This window comes from Lontra canadensis, unplaced genomic scaffold (assembly GCF_010015895.1).
Source record: "Lontra canadensis isolate GAN:19392208 unplaced genomic scaffold, GSC_riverotter_1.0 scaffold68, whole genome shotgun sequence".
NCBI lineage: Eukaryota > Metazoa > Chordata > Mammalia > Carnivora > Mustelidae > Lontra > Lontra canadensis.
In genome coordinates, this window is record NW_022631062.1 from 118227 (window position 1) to 133235 (window position 15009).

Here is a 15009-nt window from a genome sequence, read left to right on the forward strand (position 1 = left end):
CCAATATGTGGAATTTGTAATAGAACGTTGTTCCTCCCCTTACCTGAAAGGGGTATTGTCTCTCCGCGGGGGTCTGCTCCTCAAGATTTACTTTCTCCACACACCTGATTTTCTTAATCTCAATTGATCCTTTTCTGCTGCCTCTTTTCTGAATTAAAAACCAAAATATAAGATGCCTCATGTGATACACAGCGGGACACAAAGAAAAGCATAAAGTGAAGGTTATCCTGGGAGGGAGATTGAGAGATGGGACGGGTAACCGAGAATTCTTCCAATTATTCCATCAGAGTCAAAATCCAATGGCAACAGGATGTTTCCGAGTGTGGGCACAAACCCATATACTCCCCCCAAAGCAAGGCTAGAAGCAGCACTTAATTTTGTTTAATAACCTTGAAACTTATTTCCATCACCTGTGGTGTGTTTAATCTATGGAAAATCAACATTTAACTCCAGAAGGCATCTTTAAAAATTTCAAGTTGAGGACCAGTGTTCTAAAGTTACAATTTGCCTTAGTAAAGTTAGCCAATATTTTAAAACCCTTTATCTTGAACTAATCAGGTCTTGGTTAAGAAAAGACAATGTGATAAGCGAAGGCAAGTTGATCTTTACTGCTTGAGCTAAGAAACCTGACATTGTTTCATTAAAATTAAGCCCTTTGTGGACACTCAAGAAAAATAAATAGTAGAAAAACAATGGAATAAGCAGGGTCTCACCATTTTGTCATATTCATAGTAGGAGAGATTTGTTTTGGTTAGAACAAAAAGCCTCTCTTTGTAATTACTTGGCGACATTTTCTTTTTTTGCTGTGACCTTTTGAGAAGAAGTTCTTCTAGAATGGATTTTGTATCCATATTGTCGTCCTAAGTAAAATAAAATAAAGAAAATGAATGTTTTCACCTCGCTACATTCTCTTTTTAACCTTCAGAATGTTTAGTCAACTGCTTCTCATTCAGGAATAATATAAATAATATAATTTTTTCAAATTAGGTTTAGGATTAGAGAAGAAATTTTAACTCAGCAGACTCTTAAAAACACATAACTTCATTCCTACTGCCTTGGCCCTGGCTTTTATAAATATGTTGATTTATTTGCAACGTTTTATCTGTTTTACTCACCTCCCACTCTGGATCATAAATTCACCATCTTTGAGCTCCTTTCCGGAACACCTTATCAAAATTCTGCTTATTCCTTAAGGATTCTGTAGGGATTTGTTGAATCAAACTGAATATGATCAAACTTTGAAATATTTGAACTCCAGGCAGCTCACCATTATCCGAAGTGACTGATCAACAAATTTCTCTCTATTACTGTGGCTGGCTGTTTGACAAGATCATCCAGACCCCTGGGAGACTCTTATATCATTGTAAGCAATACCCACAGTTCCCGATCACGATCAGATCTTTAACATAAAGGAGATGGGTCTACTTTTCAATATTTCTGAGAACAAAACATTTAAAAATGCCATCAAAATTGATCTCAAAGAACTAAACAAAATTGGTACCTTACAAACTAAAAACATTCTTGCTTTTTCTTCCAAAGCCATGGAAAGCATTAAAGCTTAAGGTATTTCTAGAAAAAAAATCCATAAGTTTTCTGGTTCTACTAAGACTGTTCCTTCAACCATCCGTCCGAAATCAGGTCTGCTAATGAAAAGGAACGTTAAAAAAAAAAAAAGTAATGTTAAGTAGTAGGCCACAAGAGATAAACTTTCTTCTGTTCTTTGCTTTGTGGAATCACACGTGTACCAACAGTGAGATGTTCAATAATTTCTATCTTTCTTTGTTTACTGATAATCTGAATGTCATTAACTTTACTCACCTTGCATTTGATCGATCAGCTGGGCTGCGCTTGTGGGTCCTTAGTTTCCAACTCCCGAGCTCTAAGCAAAACCTTGCTGCTCTGAGGCACTCATATTCCCTCTGGCTATGCCAGGATCATGCATTACAGAGAAAATATTTGCATCCTATTTATCACTCTCCATCAGGAAGCACCCACATAGGTATTGCTCTGTGCGATGGAGGGAGGGTTTGCCAAATGAACCTGTCCAATCACTAAAGGCCACTTCTCCATGGCCCCGAGCATAATGGGCCCACTATGACAGGGAAGTGGGAGGGAAAGGAGACACAACGAATAAACCATGGTCAGGTCCAGCCAGCTGCTCTCCTAACATAGATCACACCACTCTAGAAATGGGAATCAAGAAAATCAGCCTATGTTCATTATTTATACAGATGACGTGGTTATCTATGAATCCCTCAAATGTTCTCCAAGGGCATCTTTTGATTTAAAGGCACAAGTAATGGAAATCTTCTCTGTTACAAATCTTATCCATTGGTTACTTTTTATTTTGAATAGTGTTTTATCGGGGAAGGGGAGTCTAATTCCTTTGGGAAAACAGAATGAGTTTCTTTTGAGCACAGTGGGTGTTCTATGCCATGGTCGCTGGTTTCTTGGTCCCCGAACTCAAAGATGGGGATCTGTTAACTCTATTAAGTTAAGATAAGATGATTTTCTACACCCAAAGTCTATGTCTGGAAGAGAATTTCCTTGAAGACTTAGTGAAACTGTGGAAGGTCTAGTTTTTTTGAGGGGGGTACATGACCCTTTTGGGGAGCCATACCACACTGGGCATAGTTTTAAGACATTTTGGCTTTTACATTCCTGTGTTCTACAATTTTACTAACAAAGCATACAAAGAAAACTGTGAAAACTTTTGTCAAATGTCTTTTAGAGCCACAGCTAAAACATGACTCCTTAAAGCAGAATGCTAGTTAAATAGATCTGGTTAGCTCAACACAAAATTTTTACTTTAAAAAAAAAAGAGCATTTACTTTTCAAAACTTCTTCAGATACTGAATGAACTCGTAACATTAAAAGCACTGTTTTAAAAAAGCAAATCCCAAAATCTCAGGTATTAAGCAGCCTTTCCCAGGGCTGCTTGACCTTACGCACACTTTACTATTTATAGAACTTTTACATTCATTACATTAAAGATTTTGGGGAGGGAATTTTATCTAAAAGATTAATATGGTGAATCACAGAAGCAATTGACAAGTGAAATTCACAAGGTTGCTTCTGTATATTGAAGGGAAGAACAATGGCTAGAAAGGAAGGTACCAAGTCCTCGAGCTTCTTTCATATTATTGCATTAGATGCTATATAATTTCTCAAATTTCGACAAAATTGTTAACTCCAAAGCTCTGCCTTTTGTGAATTTTTTGGCTTTCCTTTCTAAAATCAGATATGATGTGTGTTTATTCTACAAAATTAAGAACTACCAGCAAGCAAAAGAAAAAAAAAACCGTTAACATTTTGGTGACTATACCTCTGGATTTTTTCCAAATGTATAAGTATCTATTTTCACAAACATGAGCTCATGCTCTGTGAAGATAGGTCTGTAATTTGTTGTTCTTATGTAACACACACATGGGGCCACGTGTCTTTGCAGACCTTCAAAGCTCTACTCCCTCAATTGGCCCCTGGAACATCCTAATGAACTTGAAGAATCCTGTTTTGATGACTCATGCTTTGGTCTCATCCAGATCGGTTTCTTCTAGGGCAGTGCCTGGCTCCTGTTCTAGTTGGGATCTGCCTTTCTACTTCGATTTGCTTCTATCCCTTCCTTGTATTGATCTCTTCTCCTACATTAGCCTAAATTTGAAAATGGAGGCATCTCTGTGGTCTCCCTCGATATAGAACGAGATTATCAGTGATGACTAATTTTTAGAAATGCAATATTTCCTCCCTGTATTAGGACATAAGTCGACCGGCTCACGTACCCCTGTTGATTCAAATGCCTGCGTGACGGCTAACAAATTTGACTCTGCCTGCCCATATTTAATAATATATGTTCAGTCGAGAAGGTTAAAAAACAGTTTCAAAATGAAATGAGATCCTGAAACTAGTTAGTATTAGCCAGAAATGTATTTCCATAGAAGAGCCAGCAGAATTTGGCTGGGCTCTCATATTACCAACTACACGGAAGAGACACATCAATTTGCTTACCAAATAGTCCGGGCTGCCTATTTTCATAGGTATGTGAAACTAGAAAGAGATTAAAGTGCAGGGGACGTAAAAACAAAAAAGTATAACCAAAAAAACTGGCAGAAACCAATATAGTATTTTCTCTAAGGAAGCCTGCAACCATCCCACAACCATAGGTAAGAGGTGAACACTAAGTTAACATGACCTAGAATTCCTGTAGTTATTTAGCATTTACCAGGAAATGTTGTCAGGAGAGTGAGGAGTTCAGAATTTTGAGCCCACGGCATGCTGGACGTCATTACAGAGCTGTCATTCATGGATAGTGTCACCCTGACCGAGCCCCTTCCCTGTGCTAAGCTTCAGTTTTCTGACCAGGAAGAGAAGATGAGTCACAGCTCTCTCAAGGCGCTTGATTGAGAAAGCTTATGTCAAAGTTCTGGGCACACCGTGGGCACTGAACCATGATTGAAAAAGAAAAGGGGGGAAGAAACAACTAGAATGCTAGAGTGGAGTCCATGTTCTCATTGCCCTGAAAGACCCAAGGAAGGAAAGTTGTTTCTTCTTCTTAAGATAATCAAGGGAAAAAAAAAGATAATCAAGAAAGACATTATGGAAGGGAGGACATTAACACTGGATGTTGCAGAATATGAGTGATTATAGCAATAATCATCTTAGCTAACATTTAAGGAGGGCTTGCATTATGCCAGGCGCTTTAAAAAGCACCTGGAAAATATGCATTCGTTTACTCTGTGGGGTAGGCCAAACCCCCACCCACCCACCCATCCTATGGGGTATGTCCTAATTCAGTCACCTTGTGGGGTGGTTAGGAAAAAGGCAAAAGGTGATAAAGCCATGTCCTGATCACTTATGCTGAATTAGTAACACGCAGCCCTGCTTAGGGTATACCGGCTGGTGTGGGCAGAAGCAACCAGCCCGTGGGTTCAAATCCCTGCTCCGTTTCTGTGCAACCTGGCGTGTTACTTCCCCATCCATAAAGGGAGTAAAACAGTAACCATGTGGAAGAGTTAGGAGGAGTCAAGAGAAAATGGCAGTACACCGCCTAGCACGCTAGCTGATACTCCCAAATTCTGTACTCCTTCCCCCATCACTCCTAGGCAAAGTTAAAAAAAAAAAAAAAGACCATAGGAAAGGTTAAAAACTGAGAGAATGAAATGATCTTTGATGATAAAATCTCTGTCCTCATCCCTGTTCCCCGGGCCCTAGGGATGGGAGAGCATCAGAGGCAGGAACACTTCCTGTGATCTCTCTCCTCTGCATGTATCTGCACTGTTAAAGATACAAGTTACAGATACAAGTATCTGTCTGTTACAAGCTTTCAATCCTGGGACGACTTATCTTAGGTTCAAGGTGAACCAGCCCCTTACAGACTGGGGTTTTGGGACACTGGGTTTCTCACAAATCAATACGTGGATGTGACTGCAAGGGTGGTCCACGGACTGGCGGTATCAGGCGGGCCTGGGAGTTTGGGAGAAATGCATTTGCCCAGTTCCCGTCCCAGGCCCGGTGCACCAGAACCTGCATTTTAGCGAGATCCCCAGGAGCCTCGTGTGCCCGTGAGAGTTTGGAAAGTCCTGACCTAGACCACAATCCACTTGTGCTACTTTTTTTTTTTTAAGATTTTATTTATTTATTCGACAGACAGATCACAAGTAGGCAGAGAGGCAGGCAAAGAGAGAGAGGAGGAAGCAGGCTCCCTGAGAGCAGAGACCCCGATGCGGGGCTCGATCCCAGGACCCTGAGATCATGACCTGAGCCGAAGGCAGAGGCTTTAACCCACTGAGCCACCCAGGTGCCCCCACTTGCGCTACTTCTTAAATCCAGTGAAATTATCCTGGTGCACAGGAACTTTCAACATTTTCTGGCTATGGCTGTAACTAAAAGCTTCGCCTCCCCCGTCTTTCCACCTCCGTCTAAAATCCTCCCCCCAAACCCCAGACGTTGGAAGCCTTCAGGAACCTGAGAACAAATATTTGCAGTTAAAGTAACACCATAAAAACACAAGTAAATAAAAGAGGGTAGGACTAACATTTCTCCGTCTTTTGGGAAACAGTTAGGAAGCCAATATGCAAAGTCACAAAAGGCCATGCCTGCAGAAGAGGACAGAGAAAAGCAACAGAGGAAACGCACAGACGAGGGACACACAGCCTGACAGCTTCCCTGAACGACGTTTTTGAGCCGGGGAAGGAATGGACAGTAAAACCGCAACAGGCCCCCAAATTAGATGATCTCACCCAAAGTCCCCAGAGAAGCCCCAGCAATCTCATATTCATCATTCTGAACCTATTTGCCTGGAGGATATGACATGATGGGGCCAACTACGGCCTCAACGCACCATTTTGGCTCGATCCGCCGCCGGGGGTCCACCGCCTTGCAGTTAATCCACTCTCGCACGAACACAAGCCCCAGCTGCCCTCCTTCCAGCAGCAGCAAATTGTCTCACATTTTCCCGGCTGCCGGATCAGAAATGGCTACATTACTCAGTGCCCCCAAAACGTTTATTGTCCTGCAAGGGCCTTACACAATCCCACAGGAAACCACGCTCAACACTTAGCCAACACTTGTTGATCTGATTGAATGCAACAAAAACGGAGACAAAAGCCTATTTCATAAAGGTTCCAATTTTGATAACCACAGCCCCTGCTTTTCCCAGGCAGCCCTCAGGAACATGTGATAACCCTGCCTTTGTTTATAGAGCTCTGGGCTGGAATGGACAAGAAAATAGCTCGGCAAAACCCCACTTCTGACGTTGACTTCTCTCACGAATCAGGAAACCATGAGGTAATGCCAAAGAACGCAGAGAATGAGCAACGAAAACTTCAACTCAACATTGGACGAGGGGACGCTGCAGGAAATGTGACAGACAAGGACAGTTAATATGACCGAAAAGGAGCACATTTCCACACCTGAAATTGTTAAGAAGCCCAGAAGTGGAAAAGAGATCAGTTTGGCTTGTGTAGCAGTCCCCAAGTTTGCAATGAAAAAGTGTGATTGTCACTCAACATCACTGTGACAGTATCACAACTTTTGGCTTTCCTCGTGCCACCCTCTTGTCTCTGGTGCACACGGACTGGTCATATGTGGTGAAACTAATGAACTCTTTTCAGCTATCCACAGCTGAAAACCTCAATCACCCTTTTGGTATGCCGTGACACACCGAATTAAGTCACCCGTGGTTGGCTACTTCAACTTATTTGGAAACATCTAGGGTGTGAGGAAAACTTGGGTTGGCGGAGGAGAGTGATGTCGCTGACTTTCCAAGAGGTCTTCACTTGAGTGGATGCGGGATTAGCATCACTTCTATTTTCTTGGCATTCAGTCAAGTCTTCTCGAGAACCTACCGTGTGCTAAGCATTCTGTTAGGGACCAGAGACAGTGGTCAGCAGAATGAGGGCAGCCCACATCTTCAGGGGCCTAATGTCCAGTGGAGGTAGGACTCCAAGGAAAGGCTTAATTACAGTGGAGTGTGGGGCAAAATAGCTTACAGAGGTATTGTCAGTGTTTCTGTTTGAAACTGGAATTTGGGAAGGGGCAAAGAGACCCTCAGAAGAATTCCGAAGAGGGGAGCTTACACCCTGATAGTAAATGAACCCTGATGGTTCCCAAATAGCTCTTCGGTCTCTTGGAATAAGGTAGGCAGCCATTCAAGAAACCCAGGGTGAAACAGAGTACCCGTGGCCCAGCCTCTTGGCCAAATAAATGAATTTATTATTATTAACATAATAATAATATAATAATAATAATAACATAATATTATTATTAACATCCTGTTAATGAACTTCCTTTCCCACACGGCGATTTGGATTTACTCTGGATTTGGATTTAAACATGGTAGCATGGCAGAAGATCAACTCTAGAATGACTAGTAAATTTCAAGGAGGGGGGACAGGAAGCAGTAGAAGCCTGGAAACACCTGGGCGCAATCTTAGGCTTCCCATCCCTTCTTGGCCCTTGAAACACTCAAGGGCAGCTGGGAGGAGTGGTTTCCTCTGAGTCAAATGTCGCCGATTTATTGACTTATTCTATTCATTTGCTTCCTCTGCCACTTCTCCCGGACCTTTCCTGGGCTCTGTATTTTCCAGGTCTTCAAGTTTCATTCTAACTTGTGGCAACGTGCTATGTCGATTACATGAGTTAATTTGTTCAAATTATGGTCTGCATTGTCACCTGCGCCTGGTGAGCCCCTTAGGAACGTGCTCTAATAATAATTTGACTTCATGACGTGAGCAAGCTTATTCACTTGGGAGTTCTAGTGCTTGTCTTTAGCATAAGAAAGAAATCCGATAGCATCCATTTTGTGTGTGAGAGAGAGAGAGCAACGGCGAGAGAGAGAGCTTCTTCTGGCTTCTGGCTGACCTTTCTTTTTTCTCACTTTAAAAAATGCATTTGACTCATGGCTTTAAAACATCATGCATATGCTCATGATTCCAAATTTCAGCCAGCTCCTCTCTCCTGAATTCCAGACTTGGAATTCAGACTGTCACCTTGTCCATCTCTACTTGGAAAGTCTAATCAATGTGTCTATCTTGCCCTCCCAATGCCGACCTCCTGACTAACCCCCGCACACTACCTTCTCCTGTAGTCGTCCCCTCTCAGATAACAGCAACAGGATTTTTCCAGCTGCTTCAGGCCAAAGAGTGTGGAGTCACCCTTGACTTTTCCCCTTCCTTCACACCCAGCATCCAGTTCTTCACACAATTTGGTGAGCTCTCTCTTCAGAATATATGCTGAACGTGGCCACTTTTCACCACCTCTTGGCTACTTTCTGGGCAGTCGCCGTCATCTCTCACCTTCAATGTTGCCCCTGCCTCCCGAGTGTTCTCCCTGCTTCTACTTTTGCTCCTGGAGATCTGTTCTCCACTGGCTAGCCAGAGCAACTCTTTTCGATGTAACTCAGATCCTGTCACTCCTCCAGTGTGAACTCTCCTTCGGCCCCGCCTCTTCTGGTCCACCAGTACTGTCTCTAACATCATCCCTTGATTCTTCTGCCTCACATCGCCACTCCGAATGCTGGCCTCCTTGCTCCTCCTACAATATTCTTAACACTGTCTGCCCCAGGGCCTTTGCATTGGTGGTTTCCTTGGCTTGGCAAACTGTCACAGACATCTGCCTGGTTCGTTGGCTCATCTCTGGTCTCTGCTTTAGATGGCATCTTCCTAATGAGCCCTCCCTGGACCACCTTGTTTCATCCTACAGCCTCACTCCACCCAACACTGCCAGTGTCCCTTACTCTGCTCTACTTCGTATTTCTCCACTGCGCTCAACACCTTAAAACCTGCTGGACGAGTCATTTATTTATTACCTTTAATGTCTGCCTCCGCTTTCCAAAGAGTAAGCCCCAAGGGCTCCAGTAGCGTCTCTCTCTACACCCTGAGCCTTTTCCATGGGCATCTCTTCCCTGGGGGTGTTTCTCTACCACCTCCTGCATTTGCCCGCGCCCCCAGTGCTGAAATGATCTACTTGGAGGTTGGGATTGAATGTAAATAGTTTACACTTATTGGGATGGGACGTTAATGTGTTGCCTCTCCTAGAAATGCTTGCCTATTAAGCCTCGGGCTCAGTGGTGGAACAGTCACGCTTGGTCCTTATGAGAGGAGATGGGTGAGTAGGAGATGGAGGTGGACATGAAAAGTTTTGTTGTTTCTTTTTGTTAGTACCTTTCCCGATATGTGTGAAATCTTTACAGAGCCTGTTGGCATGCTGTCGATTTTACTCTCATTTTTTAAAAAGATTTTTTATTTGTTTACTTGACAGATCACAAGTAGGCAGAGAGGCAGGGAGTGAGGCAGGCAGAGAGAGGAAGAAGGCTCCCTGCTGAGCAGAGAGCCCGATGCGTGCCTCGATCCTAGGACCCTGGGATCATGACCTGAGCTAAAGGCAGAGGCTTTAACCTGCTGAGCCACCCAGGTGCCCCTTACTCTCATTTTTAGTGGAAGGTAAGGATGTGGGGGCTAAGAGGGGCTCAGTGACCCATGACTAGCACCTGTTCTTGTAAATCAAATTTATGGGCACACAGCCACCACCGTGTGCCTGCAAAGTCTCAAATATTTACTATCTTGTCTTCGCAGAAGAAAATTTGCCAACTCATACTCTAGAAGAGTCTTGCCAGCTGTACAAGTGACGTGTAGCTTGGAATTCAACAGACATTCACTGAGCTGGACTGCGGGCCAGGTTGCCAGAGTTGGAAACGAGGAAAGTAGACAAAGGAGGTATCTTTATGGAACCCTCCCAGCCATGATTCCCGCTTTGAGCCAAATGATCTTACCCAAAGGTTTATCATGGGCAGTTTCAAAATACAGAAAAGTTAAAAGAATTGTACCGCGAGCACCCCTATATCACCCTCTAGGCTCTGCAATTGGATTTTGCCATATTGGCTTTGTCACATATCTGTGTATCCATCTGTCTATCTGTCCATCAGTCCGCCTGATCGGTCTTACTACCTCCACTGCTACCGCAGTTCTTACCGTTGTTATTTTCTGGTGCATTCAAGGTAAGTTGCAGACAACGGTCCACCTCATCCATGAACGCCAGCATCCATAACATTAACTAGATAGAGGTTAATTCAAATTAGCCTCTTGTTTGAACTCCCAATGCTGTGACCTTGAAAGCAGCCTCCATTTAGCCAGAAGGCACCACCATATAAAAGCTGGAAAGTGAGAAAGGTTATCAGGGTAACTGACATAAGTATCAGGGGAATCAGTCCCCTACATTTCTCCCTTTCCTTGGTGCAGAGATGAATCAGCCTTTCAGGGCCAAGAACATTTTGCTTGTGGGGCATTCTAGAAAATTTCTGTGGCTCAGAAGAGGGGTCATAAGCTGTTCTTTTCTGGAATGCTGCCAAAAACCCATGGGAAAGACAGGAACACAGTTGTGTGTTTCACACAATGGTAGATCACACGTAGCTTCGGGGTCAGAAGGCTGGGTGATAGAAGAGACCCAGGGCTGGGCGGATTGCTCTCATGAGGGTAGAAGTGGGAGTAATAGCTGCTCGTCTCTGGTGGATGTCTTTGGATGTCCTCAACCAACAGCCCATTAATGACCTTCATAAACAAATGTTTACAAAATAGTGTCTGATTTGAGCCAGTCTATTTCCCTGGGTTCGATGGGTCTGAATGCCTAATTTGGAATATTCCAAAGATATTGGTCATTTCATGAATAGCCACGATAGTGCTCTGGGAAGCAAATTACCAAAACCTGACCAAACTGCAAGAAAGCATTTTTGAGCTAAGTGGTAGAAGAAGAAAAAAAAAATTGGACATGAGGAAATAAAGAAGACATCTGTGTATTCCTACAAAATATATCTTGGAGAAGAAAATCGGTAAGTCAGACAAAAGAGGAAAATGCAATTTTGAGATAGTCAAATAAAATGCGTCAACAATGTGGGTGTTTTTAAAGATCATAACGGTATCATTTAGAATCATTTAGGAAAGGTTTTCATCATTGACATTTCGTCAGAGTTTTCTTTATGCTTCCTAGGACCCCGAGGGCAGTTGATGATGTAGCCACACACCCGTATATCCACCTATACACTCATTCACATACACACATATTGGACATCTCCATCTGGATGACGGATGATGGTGCGAAAAGTGCGCCAAGCTCCACGACAGGGTCACGCTGCTCCTCTCCAAGGTGGGCCCCTCTAGAGAAACGTTCCATGCCCCGTATTCCATCTATAAACACTGGCCCCTCTCTGACCTTGCTTTGTCTTCGATTTAGGTCTTCTAGCTTTTCCAGCCCTGTTTTTTTCCTACACGGGGTCTGCAAAGAGAGTTCCTTGCCTTGCCCAAACCAGGCAGGCCCTCGGACTTAGCCGACATCCACGCCTGACCTCTCAAAGTCAAGACAAAAGGGAAGCTCTCACTCCTGGTACAGTGTTGGAGGTGGAGGGTGTTCCGAGGCCCAGAGGAACCTTTGAAAAGGTGATAAAGCAAAAGCATCCCCAAGAGCATTGCAAATCTACTAGAGGAGTGGGTAACGATGTACAAGGAAGCCGTTCTCTTCTGCTTCCTTTTAATGCAAAGCTCTCCTTGTAAATGCTGTTTGTAACAGAGGAACTCTTCAGGACACTTGAACTCCAGAGGTCACTGCTGTGGCCTGTGGCATGCAATACTTCATCTCTCAAGTCAAGTTTAATAAGTTATCTTGGTGGTTGGCTAGTCACATTGGTAATAACATTTAAATGCTTTCGTAAAGGGTTATTATTTAAAAGAGCACTTCTTTAGCCCAGAGAGCTTTGAAAAACCACCTTATCTCCTCTGGCATTCAAGTTTCTTTTCCAGTTGCCTATTATCACAAAACAAATGATCTAGAAGCTAAGTGGCTTAAAACAACAGTTTTTCTTTGCTCATGGTTCTGGGGGTCTAGAAGTGCAGAAGGACGCCATTGGGGCGCTCCTGTTTTATCGACGTGGCACTGGCTTTCCCCCCAAAAGTTGGCCTCTGATCCGCGGCTCTTCTCACCAGGCAACTGCTCCCAGGGGCAGGAAGCAAGAGCCACCAGGCCGTCTCAGACTCCGGAGGAAGAGAAGTAGAGGCCACCTGCGATGGAGGGAGTATCAAAGTCACAATGCAGAAGACATGTCGAATGGGACATCCGGTTACAACTGTCATAGGAATAGAGGATCTTTCACAAGATGATCAACAATGAGTCTGATCAACAGTGGGTGCTTGTGATTGATGCAGGCTGGCCTGGGTCCGAGGACCCAGAGGGTGTCCCGCAGGACCAGCCAAGGGGGACTCTGGCTGTATGCAGGATGGAAATAATCCACAAGCCGAGAGGAAGGGAGAGCAGAGTTTACCGAAGACGGAGAGGGAGAGCACATCAAGACCGAGCAGCTGGGAGACTCAGAAAGGAGGGAGAGCGAGTCTCGTCTTTGCTCAGGGTCTGGGGTTTGTAATGAAGGTGATAGTCTGGTGTCCCTGTCCTCTCAGGCATCCAGGAAATGGTCAGAATAAGGACCAAGGCTCTGGTGTCCTCCATAAGTCACTTATGCCCCGGGACCAGGGGTCTTGGTGTCAAGGTGTCTGGAGTCGGTGGTCTTGGAAAAAGTTTGCAGTGACCCACCTGATCACTCCGTGGGTGTTACCTATTATGCTGGAAGACTCCAAAGAAATCGTTAGCTCCTTGACCCGTGCAAGGAGGACCTGAGGCGGGGGTGCCGGTCCTAGCAAGAATAGAAGCAGAAGGAGGAAAAAAGGCAGGGTTTTTTTTTTTTTTTTCCCCCAAGGAACTCCTTTTGCTTCCCCATCTCACAGTGACGGCCGTGTCGGACACCTCACCCAGATCTGAGGGGAAGGTTTCCCAGCGGGAGTGACATGGAAACTGAGCTGAAACATGAATGGGGATAAGCCGGATGAAGGAGAGAGAAAGTTGCAGACGGAGGCACAGCAGGCCCACAAGTGGGAGAATGTACATTCCAGAGCCTAAAACAAGTCAGCGTGGCAGAAAGAGGGAGTGGAGTGCCTCTGCGTGCGTGTGCGTGTGCTTGTGTGTGTGTCCTTGAACGAGTGTCAGCATGTTGGGGGTGAGGCCAGATTACAGACATCAGAAGACGTTCTCTTGAGGGCCCTGAAAGTTTTAGGCAGTTATTCCATTTCCCGGAGAGGTGGAGAGTGGATGGGCCAGTGGCCAGCCTGACGGCCAGAAGAGGGGCGTGGCTATCAGATAAGATGACCGGAGGCAATGGGATGTAAGAGACATTAGGTGTGGAATCCACAGGATTTCGAGGTGGAAGAGTGATGGGGATAGCCTGAGATTCAGGCCCAGGTAACTGACTAAATGTTGACATTTTTGGTAGTAGATGCAGAACCATTTACTAAAGGCTGCAAGGAGCCAGAGAGTCCGTATTTCTATTTTATTTGGAGAAAGTTTCAGAAGTCATCTTAACCCTGAGAAGTAACAATACTGTATTATTTCATGGCACTTTTAATATTCATGTGTTTTATCTCAATTAGCCTTGAATCACAGTAAGGTAGAGAGGAAGGATTTGAGTCCCACTGACCTATAAAGAATCCAGGGTAAAGTCCTTGTTCTTCTACTACCCTGTTCTTTTCTTTTCTTTATTTTTTAAGATTTTATTTATTTGACAGAGAGAGCACAAGTAGGCAGAGTGGCAGGTAGAGGGAGAGAGAGAATCAGGCTCCCCACCGAGCAGGGAGCCCAATGCGGGGCTGGATCCTAGGACCCTGGGATCATGAACTGAGCGGAAGGCAGACGCCTAACCAACTGAGCCACCCAGGCGCGCCTACTACCCTGTTCTTTTAGAGCAGGGACACTACCTAGTTTTTACAGTCTGTGAGCTGAGAGCAGTTTTTACATTTTTAAGTGGTTGAAATTTTTAAAAAATCAAAAGAATATTTCATGACAAATGAAAATTATATGAAATTCAAATGTCAGTGTTGTAGGGACAAGGGCAGGTCACCTCAAGATAGGCCACTTTAAAAAAAAAAGATTTTATTTATTTATTTGAGAGAGAGAAAACACGCAGGTAGCGCGGCAGAGGGAGAGGATGAAGCAGACTCCTCAGTGAGCAGAGAGCCCAACGTGGGCCTCAAGTCCAGGACCCCAGGATCATGACCTGAGCTGAAGGCAGATGCTTAACTGACTGAGCCACCCAGGCCTTCCCCAGATGGGCCACTTTGGCAGGAAGATTATTTTGAGTTAAGAAATCAAAAGCCAGCAGATTCAGGAAAAGTGCTTTACTTCTCCGGGCAACTGTACCAAGAAGAGAGCTACGAGAGAGAAACCTCTCTTTCATTAACAAACTTAGGTGCATAGCAGGGCAAACTTTGTTTTCCAGACTTCTCTCACCTTCTGCAAATGCTCTTCCTTCCCTTTGTTTTCCCGCACCCTGCCCCCTCCCCTGAGCTCAGGACTCCAGATAAGCCTCTATAAGTTCAGGCTGTGCGGATCACCCGTATTTAGGAAATGTCATTTGATTTACTCCTGTTCCTCCCGCTCATGTCAGTTTGATTCTTCGTCCAGCTAGAAGGATCTTGGAGGGCA

General features: G+C 44.3%; 1 protein-coding gene across 3 annotated transcripts in view; it reads right to left on the reverse strand.

The window, feature by feature from the left end:
• BMX (BMX non-receptor tyrosine kinase) overlaps nt 1-6485 on the reverse strand; it is a 48597-nt gene extending 42112 nt beyond the window's left edge. For 2 of the 3 annotated variants that reach the window (XM_032880141.1, XM_032880139.1), the window contains exons 1-3: nt 6338-6485; nt 714-860; nt 44-148 (exon numbers count right to left, since the gene is read on the reverse strand). In XM_032880141.1, coding sequence (XP_032736032.1) covers nt 44-148; nt 714-860; nt 6338-6340 — 255 coding nt within the window. In that variant the 5' untranslated portion in view covers nt 6341-6485. Of the gene's footprint in view, nt 1-43; nt 149-713; nt 861-1818; nt 1911-6337 lie in introns of those variants that run through there. The other variant, XM_032880140.1, reaches the window with a different exon arrangement.
• Nucleotides 6486-15009: the final 8524 nt, after the last annotated feature.